General features: G+C 47.0%; 1 protein-coding gene across 1 annotated transcript in view; it reads left to right on the top strand.

Annotated features, from left to right (window-relative positions):
• Positions 1-1930: 1930 nt before the first annotated feature.
• Positions 1931-10000, top strand: part of adgra2 (adhesion G protein-coupled receptor A2) — a 167984-nt gene continuing 159914 nt past the window's right edge. Inside the window, exon 1 of the mRNA XM_063193413.1 lies at positions 1931-3093. Within this exon, the coding sequence (XP_063049483.1) occupies positions 2822-3093 (272 nt within the window). The 5' untranslated portion in view covers positions 1931-2821. The remainder of the gene's footprint in view (positions 3094-10000) is intronic.

The following is a 10000-nucleotide window of genomic DNA, read 5'->3' as shown; positions in this document are numbered from 1 at the left end:
AAAATGATTAATGTTCTAAACCACCAAAACGTTGTACATATTAACCATTATGTAGAGATACAATATTAAATACACATTTATATCCACCAGTATATAAATCATTGTCTAGAAATATTACTCCTACGTATATGCCAGTATGAATTCGAGCACAAAGTCAAGGTCTAGCTCCTGTTCCTGGATATTAGGATACACCTAGCATTCCTCGCGGAAACTTTGCATTGGAATTGCAAATTGGCGCTGGTGGTGATTGCTTTAAACAAGCACAATCTATCAGCTCTGCTCTGCTCTGCTGGGCGAAGGGGTCTGAGTGGAACATGGGCTGCGGTGTGCCAAGGCAGGGTGGTTATACTCAGGCCAGGGCCGGATGAAGATGGCCTGGGGACCCTAGGCTACAGACTGTTGTGGGGCCCGCCCCAGAAGGCAAATTTCACAATAAATGTACACAGACAGTGTCATAAGTAAAAGCTAGGGATTTAAGGATAACACGTCTTCCAACTGTACTCAACACGACGCATGAATTTTTCGATATTGCGTCTTGTCACAATACTGATTTTTTTTCCATTTTTGGCCAATCAGGGGGGCCCCTAGCAGGTGGGGGCCCCTAGGCTCCAGCCATACCTAGCCTGTGTTAATCCGGCCCTGCTTATACCTAACAGTCGGTGGATTGTGCTTCATGGGCCTGCTGCCGCTGCTGCAGCTGGAAGACGTTAGCGGTTGTCGGTGTAGTCTACCTTGATGGTTACAGCGTGATTCGGCCTCATTTATAACATAGGGCCCAATCTAACTGTAGTTTATTGACGTATCCCAGACATTTTAATGTCTTGACGTGTTTAGAAGTCCTGAGTGAAAAATGTTCGATTACAGTTTGACATTTTGGGTGGGTTGGTGGGGGGTGGGGGGGAGCCGGTTGAGTTTCTCAAAATAAAAAAGAAAACCGTGGCAGCAATAGGTGTAGTTTTGGCATTCACAACCCAATGCTTAAAATACATGATTGATGATGTTTGTATTTACAAAAGCCCAATTTCACATGATGGATGCTTTTTTCAATAAATCATGTCCGTTTTGCCTTTACTGTGAGTGAAGATAATGACAAGTAGAGAGAGTGAGAGAGAGAGAGACAGGGTACGATTGGGATATGATCCAGGACAGACTTGAACCTGGGTCTCAATGCAGTACTTAATCACCTCATGTGACAGATGTTTGCACTGTTTCATCGTCTTCAAATGCCCCATCCAATGCAAATACAATGTACACGCACTGTAAAAATGTTTCTCTAAGACCATTCAGTCCCCACTGCAGGGGAACCTAAAAGTTCCAGGCCCCATACACAGGTACAGATTAAGACAAGAAGAAAGACCACCAACCGATTCTGGGTTTTAGGCCAGGCATTAGAGTCCTATGTTCTTGGGGGTTTAGGCATAGGTCCCTCAAGAAGTTTTTAAAATACAGTTTAAGTATGAAAAGTATGTAAAATATGAAAACGAAAATGTAAAGCCTTGGCTCTTGGGCCCCTGGCCTGGGCCCAGTAGGCCCATCCTTGCCCACACAGGTTCCCTGGGTTCTATCAGCTTGCCATGCTGGGGGAACCACAAGCCTACAGGTTCTCTGAGGAACCTTTATGACTGCCTCTGGGTTTTTCTAATAGTAGGCTATATAGGTTCATCAGAGAAGCATAGTTGAGGGTTCCCCCACAGTGGTAAACTGTAAGCAGGCATTCAGCTGTTAAAATACATTATTTCAAATAAATAGGCATATTTCATACACTGCCAATATGTCCACCCACAAATCATTGCTACTGTGTAGGCTATATTTTAATGAAATTGTTGTCTTTGATTTTTTTTTTTAATCACTATATAGGTCTATCCCCCAGTGTGAGCAGTTCTAAATGTAGGCTACATAGCGGCTGTGAGTTTGTGAGACAGACACGGCCAGCATGCAACTTGGTGAGGTGAAAATCTGCGCTAGGACCCTGCGGGTTAGTGCGTAGTCGGGGAGGGAATGCGCGCACTTAAGGCAGTAACCGAATTTGAGTGTGACAGGGTGGCAGGCAAAAACCGCTAGATTTGGGAAATTAAGGTCGAGTCAAAGCCCGCGGTACCGTTATTTCGCCTCACCGCCTGGATTTAATTTGGTCGGACCTCCGGCGAGCTCAGTCGGACTATCTACTCTGAAACGCCGGACTTGTTGAACGTTGTGAGTTTCAGCGCGACATATCATTTGCCCGTTCTGCGAATTACATCAAAAGCCGTGGAGAAGTACGGCCAAGTTGTGAGTGGCGCACGGGGCTCTTATCAAAGCCACGGAGAGTAGCAGCATTCATGAGCTGTTCGGACTTCTTGTTGGGACAGTTATTCGCTACGATTTCAGATGACAGAACGTCTTACTTTTGCGACAATGTTCATCTGTCAGCGGAGCACAGTTCAGTAGACGCGTTTTCTTTGGTGCAAGGGTAAGGACTCAAAGGCGATGCGTAAAGTATCCAGTAACTAACTGTTGACGGTGGGGGGAATATGCCATGAATAACGACATGTGAGTCTCGACGTGGATTATAACTTTACAGTAACAAACTTTGTTTAATTGACACTTCATATCCTGCAGCCACTCAGAGGATCACGGATTGCCATTGTCAACTAGGCTTCATCTTTCTTTTTTTTGCCCATTTCGGTAACGTGGAGATAATCAAGTTTACCAAACTTTGATAACGGCATTTACATTGTCTTTTCTTTGACAATACCGCAGTTTTCCGCCCGTCTTTCTTGTCAACCTCCAAGGAGCTTCGTTAAGGAATAATGGGCTGATTGGGGAAGACTCCGAGGCGAGAATGATGGGGACAATGTCGGCGACCAGCTGCTTCTTTAGCATCCCGTTATGTGGGCGTTTGCTGGTACTAATATTGCTGCTTGTCTGCGTGACAGCCGCGGAGGGAAGACTCTCAGACGCCTGTCCCGGACTCCTAACCAGCGGCTGTAGCTGCACGGACGAGCGCGCAAAGGCTCATACCACGCCGGGTGTCCGGAAAAGAGTGAGCTGTAGCAGCGACGAACTCACGGAAACTCCTGAAGCCAGTCTCCTCCCCAACCGAACCGTTACTTTGTGAGTAATTTAAAGAAGTTTCACAGTGTCACGATACCTGAAACGTTACATTATCATTTGCAGTCTGCTGTTGCACATACGCAGTTTGACACACACACACAATGTCACTCTAGAGAGCACATGGTGATGAAGCTTGAAGATTTGATGTAGTCCCTTTGCTATATCAATGTCATGACACCTTTGCTTTGCTATAGCTATGCCATTTATCCCCACCAAAGTGACCCATTAAGTGTTTGTTTCTTTTAACACACAATTTAAAGAACCTAAATTCTGTCATTTCTCACAAAATCTATGAAACCCACTCATACAAACAATACACATACACACTCTAAAACACTGGGCTGTTATGTCTGCCTTTCAGTACAACAACAGCTGCTGACACTTATACCTGTGAGAGGCAAGTTTGTTATGGGAAAGTGTGCAGAGCTCTGATTGTCAGATTTGCATCCTGCCTCCAGAGTTTGCTATCTTAAGAGGTGTGTTCCTCAAACAACCCCCCCCCCCCTTACTCTCCACCTCTCCAACTCTCCCCCTCTCTCCCTCCCTCCCTCTCTCACTCCTCCTGACCCCTCTGGGCAGTGGCAGAACAATTGCACACAGGGCCCCAGGGCAAAATACTGAGAGGTCCCACCCATACGGCCTGCCAAGGTCATAGGGCCCCCACCACCAATACAAAACAGTCGTGGGCCCAGGGGCAAATGCCCTGCACCCCCCCCCCTCCCCCCTATATCTCCGCCCCTGTCTCTGGGCTCTGCTTCATCCGGCATGAGGGGTTGTTCTGTGAAAAAAAAAGCTCCATCCATATTTTGTGTAGCAAGAGAAGCCCCCCAAGTGTGTAAACCTGGCCCAGCCACAAACACACCAAGGTGTGTCTCGCTCAGTCCAGCTTCAGGAACTTGGCCTGTCTGTTATTATTCTTTTTACTTTTGCAGCCAAGAGAGCATAAGAGTCTTGAGTTAAAGACAGAGAGAGAGAAGGGATGGGAGGTGTGTGTGTGTGCGCGTGTGTGTGTGTGTGTGTGTGTGTGTGTGTGTGTGTGTGTGTGTGTGTGTGCGCGGCACGTGTGCGTGTGCGCGTGTGTGTTTGTGTGTGTGTGTGTGTGTGTGTTGGGAGGGGGGATACAGGGTGGGGATTGCAAGTCAGTCTATGCAAGGCAGAATAGAAAGCAAACTATAGAATAGACGAAGAAACCCAAACAAACAGGGGAGGGATGCAGAGGCCTACGTATTCTAGGAACCTGGTTGAGTGCTAAACCAGGTGAAGTTAACCTTGAGTTAGTGGGAAATCATCATATACTAGAAGAGCCTGCTGTGGCTGCACAATTAATCGAAAATAATCGAAAATCATGATAAATTACCGAAATCGAAAGTCGAAATTTTAAATGTGGCAATAGTGACCTACTTTTGATAGCATCCTTGAAGCCAGAACATACTGACAGGCTGGTGTTTCTGGCCTGAAATCTGTCCACCTAAGTTTCATGCTATTGCCTTTACATAATTGTTACAATTCATTTTATTTTGCTCACCCCGTATATAGTTGATTCTTGGTTATGTTTCATCTTGTTATAGTTTTCAAAAAAATCTGCAAAAAGTCAATAATCGTGATTATGATTTTTTAATTTTGACCAAAATAATTGTGATTATGATTTTTTTCCATAATCGTGCAGCCCTAGCCTGCAGTGTTCATTTTCTTATATCTAAATGACATCTGTCGGCTCTCTTTGAGCAGGTTCACCACTTCTAGGTTAACTTAAATACCCCTTATGAGTGTGATTACACTCCACTAGACTGCACAGCACACGCGTTGTCACTTCCCTTTGCGATCCTCAATTTGCAGTCAAGGGCCCTCCGTCCGAGTTAAACATGCAGAGGGTTCAGTATGCAATGCAACCCTCCCTCCCCTCCTTTTTGCATACCTCCACTCCCCTGGTCTACTCTACCCCCTCTCCCCCCTCCTCTTCTCCTCTCCTCTCCTCTCCTCTCCCCCACTCCCCAGTCTACCCCCTCTTCCCTCTCCTCTTCTCCTCTCCTCTCCTCTCCTCTCCCCCACTCCCCAGTCTACCCCCTCTTCCCTCTCTTCTTCTCCTCTCCTCTCCTCTCCTCTCCTCTCCTCTTCTCCTCTCCTTTCCTCTCCCCCACTCCCCAGTCTACCCCCTCTTCCCTCTCCTCTTCTCCTCTCCTCTTCTCCTCTCCTCTCCTCTCCTCTCCTCTCCTCTACTAAACTCTCAACTCTCCCCACTTTCCCTCTTCTCTCCTCTCCTCTACTAAAATCTCAACTCTCTCTCTCTCCCCCCTCTCTCTCTCTCTCTCTCTCTCTCTCTCTCTGAAATCCCCCCTTCCCTGATCTCCAGCTGACTTGGCCTTGCTGAAGTTGGATAAACAGAAACACATTTTTAGCCTGCACTCTTTCTCTCCCTCTTTTCCCAATTCTCTCTCTCTCTCTCTCTCTCTCTCTCTCTCTCTCTCTCTCTCTCTCTCTCTCTCTCTCTCTCTCTCTCTCTCTCTCTCTCTCTGTTTTTCTCCAACATAATGTCAATGGTGGCATATTGTATTGATTCAGAAATGACATCCCTGGCCTGTACCTGATCCTGTAGGGGAGGGAGGATGATGAACTGAGGTACTGGGGGTGGGGGGTGGTTGGGGGGCTGGGGGAGGGTCAACTCTACTGGGCAGCTGTAGAGGCTGCACCATTGCCCCCCATCAACCCCCAACCCCAAGTTAGCTGTCAGTCCCTGTCAGATTGCCCCCGCTTGAAGATTCTCAGTGATGTCTGGAACAAGCCAATTTGTACCATGTGCCATTTCCAACCTGCACTGCTGCCCATGTGACGTGCTAAAGGGTTTTCAAATGTTCCGTTCGGGAATGGTCACGCTCGTGTTCCATTTGAGCAGGAAGTTGAGTTACTTGGGGAATTGCTGTGGCATGGCCGTTCGCTCACTTGCTCAATCGCTCGCTGGCTTGCATGCTGCAGAGATGACCAAGATTGTTTTCATTCCTCCGGTGAAAAGCTTTTCGCTCAACGTACTATTTTAGTCATGATCTTTACAATCATAGAGACATATACCTGTAATTACCACTTTAGCTGTGAATGTACAGCCCACCATGCCTGGCCTTAGGCCTACAGTAGTGGAAAACAGTCAGTCTTGAATATGTGATCTGATCTATCTAAAGAGCTATCTCTATGGTATCTCTACGTTTCTATATCTGTCTATATCTTATTTTAGTATCGTTTTGGTACTCCACCATCCCACAATCCTTCACTCCAGGCCAGTGGGAGCAGCAGAGCAGCTGCGAATGTACAGCCCACTATGCCTTACCATGCGCCTACAGAAGTGACAGTCTGTCTTGAATGTGTGATCTGATCTATCTAAAGACCTATCTAAACAGTATCTCTACATTTCTATAATTGTCTGTATCTTATTTTAGTATCATTTTGGTCCGCCACCATCCCACAATCCTTCACTCCAGGCCAAGCAGCTGTGAATGTACAGCCCACCATGCCTTACCATACGCCTACAGTAGTGACAAACAGTCAGTCTTGCTGTCTGAGCGCTATCTCTACAGTATCTCCACAATATCTCTGCGTTTCTATCTCTGTCTTGCTTATTTTAGTATCGTTTTGGTCGGCCACCATCCCACAATCCTTCACTCCAGGCCAGTGGGAGCAGCACAGTACTTGCTGGCAGGCACATGGGCGTAGTAAGTGGTTTTAAAAAAAGGATGCCAAAGCCCCAAAGGGACGTGGGCACTGGCAGGGGTGCCGACAGATGGGGGGGACACAAAGGGAACAGTTGTCCCGGGCCCAGGACGAGAGGGGTCCAGAATTGGGTCCTTATTATTACATTGTATGTATTGGGCTGGGGGCCCTTTCAGACGTCTTTGTCCTGGGCCCGGCCAAAGCTGTCAGCGGACGTGGGCACTGTTGCTAGTGCCTGCAGTGTAGCAGGCAGGCTAGACGAGACGAACGCAATGCGGCGCGGCACAGCGCAGCGCAGCCATTGGGATTTATGCCTCTATGGAGCCTCAGGCGTCCAGCTTCCCATTTATAGGGCCTTGCCTTGTGTTTCTGCTTAATAAAGGCGGGATAAACATCTGGGAAACACATTGCTCATTGAAGAGGGAAAAAAACGAGGAAAATAAAGGAGGGGATGCATTTAAAAAACATTTTTTTAAAACGTAGCGAAATTGCCAGGGTGGCAGCGGGTTGAAGGTGCTTGAAGATAATCCCACGTCCCTGCACCTTTTTAATGTTGTTTATTTGTTGTCTGACGTGCGTTAAGCACACTGTGACATTTTTACGAGGCTGTGCGCCCTGGCAGAGAGCTTTTCCCCCCACGCTGGGTGGATGTTGAGCAGAGGCACGATATTCCCTGTGCCTGGAGGGCTGTCACTTTTTTTCCTTATTCTTCTTCTTCTTCTTGTTTTCCTTCTCTTTCCTCTCCTGCTGTTGCAGACAAACAAAGTTCATTTCAGGAATGTAACTCAATCACGTTGCTGTGTACAGTACGGTGGTTGTAGTTGTCATTGTACATGGCTTGCATGACAGTCGTTCTCTGCTGTACTGTGTATAGAGCCATTGCACTGGGTGACAATCTTGGTGACACCTTTGGGCATTTATTTTAGGTTAACAAGACCAGACTCTCTCAAAGTGAATGGGGAACCATGCGTAAATTCAGTCTCTGATACCTGGGTGCCACAAAAATCGTATGATTGAGACCAAAAAGTTGAATAGGTGATTATAATGGCGTGCAATGCTGGCAGCTTTGTATCAACATAAAATTGAACATTTCTATTGACGATATTTGAAGTCTTGTGACCCCTTCCTATTCAAAGTTTCTGACTTGTACAGCATTGTGGACATCCAAGGACTTCTGTTCTGTTGTATTCTATTCTATTCTATTTTATTCTATTCTATTCTATTCTATTCTATTCTATTCTATTCTATTCTATTCTCTTATTTCCTTTCCTATTCTATGTGTTTTCCAGTTCTTCCTGAGTGGGGAATCACTCTGACAGACCCCTCCTCTTTTTTCCCCTTCTCCTCTCTTTCCCTCTTTCCCTTCCCTCTTCCCCTCTTCCCCTCTTCCCCTCGTCCTCCGTGCTTCTCGTGACGGTCCATACCGCCAGATGTGGAATGTGCATCCCAGTCCTGATGTTGATGTTAGTGTTATTCCTGACATTCCTGAGGCTGTCCAGACGTCATGCCCAGGTGCATGCTGGGAGCTCTGGAGCTGAATCCATCACCCCAACAGTTGAAGCCCTATTCTATTCCCCCTGCAGAAGCAGAGCCTCCACGTTCCCCTTCCCTCACTACTATAGGATTGTATCTAACAAACACATGTACTGAACACACTCATGCATGCATGCATGAATATACCGTACTCTAGCCTGAGTACATACTTGCATAAATACATACATACATACATACATACATACATACATACATACATACATACATACATACACACTGTACATACATACATACATACATACATACATACATACATACATACATACATACATACATACATACATACATACATACATACATACATACATACATACATACATACATACATACATACAGTACATATATAAAGTATGCACACGCACACAAGCACTTAAAAACACACACACAAACACGCACACAAACACAAATATATACCCCTATTTTTGACTTTGTGGAGGCCAACCCTGGTGTAATTCCCCCATGGCCTAAGACTGGGAAGCCTAGAGCTTTAGTGAGGGTGAGAGGTCAGGCCATCGGCACTGATTGAGATTCGCAGTATGTTTTGCTTTTGCCCCATAGGATGAGCTCACTTGACTGAACGGCACTGGACTGCACTGGAGGGATAAGTGACCAGCAGGGATGACGTTTTTGTTTTTGGAGTGGGAGGGCGGTGGGCAGTGCGGGGGAGGGGCAGGGGCAGTTTAAAATGGCCTGGGCCCCAAGGTTACAGGTTGCTGTGTGTTCCCCTGGAGGGCAATTTTTTGTGAAAAATGTACTACATAGTAGACAGTGTCATAATTACGAGCTAGAAATTCAGGATAACACGTCTACCAACTATCCTCAACACAATGGATGAATTTGTCAATATTGAATCTTGTCACAATCCTGCAATTTTTCACTTTTGGGCAATCAGGGGCCCCCTTGGCAGCTGGGGGCCCAAGGCTGCAGCCATATCTAGCCTGTGCATTAATCTGACCCTACCCTTCACCATTCCATTTCTTTCACCCCACATATCAATATACTAAATGTACTTTTGGGGCAATCAGGGGCCCCCTTGGCAGGTGGGGGCCCCTAGACTGCAGCCATATCTAGCCTTAGGGGCCCCTTGGCAGGTGGGGGCCCCTAGACTGCAGCCATATCTAGCCTGTGGGGCCCCTTGGCAGGTGGGGGCCCTAGACTGCAGCCATATCTAGCCTGTGGGGGCCCTAGGCTGCAGCCATATCTAGCCTGTGGGGGCCCTAGACTGCAGCCATATCTAGCCTGTGCGTTAATCCGGCCCCTGGGGAAGGGGGCTTCGGCTCAGAGGTCAGAGGTCAGAGTTGTCAAGGAGACGGCGGCCTGGTACAGGGCTTGGACTGAGACAGATGTGCTCAGGGATTGACACCAGCGTTTATTTGGTTACTCCGGCTGACAGCCTGGGTCTTAGCCTGGAAATACACCTACCGCGACAAGAGCGAGGTGAGCAACAGAAGTAACTGACTTTGTATTGAGTCGCGCGACAAAAGTGATTCTGGAGACTAGAGCGATTTGCGCGACGAGCGCGACAGTTTGAAGTTGAAATCCTTTCAACTTTCTATGACGCGGTTCGGCGACAAGCCGCGACAGCCAATGACTGTATAGAGATCAGTGACCACAACCAATAGGAATGCTTGAATGCTTGAATGCTTGCTGCTGCAAT

This window comes from Engraulis encrasicolus, chromosome 3 (assembly GCF_034702125.1).
Source record: "Engraulis encrasicolus isolate BLACKSEA-1 chromosome 3, IST_EnEncr_1.0, whole genome shotgun sequence".
Classification (NCBI taxonomy): domain Eukaryota; kingdom Metazoa; phylum Chordata; class Actinopteri; order Clupeiformes; family Engraulidae; genus Engraulis; species Engraulis encrasicolus.
The sequence above is the reverse complement of the archived record's forward strand: the minus strand, read 5'-3'. Positions and strand labels throughout refer to the sequence as shown.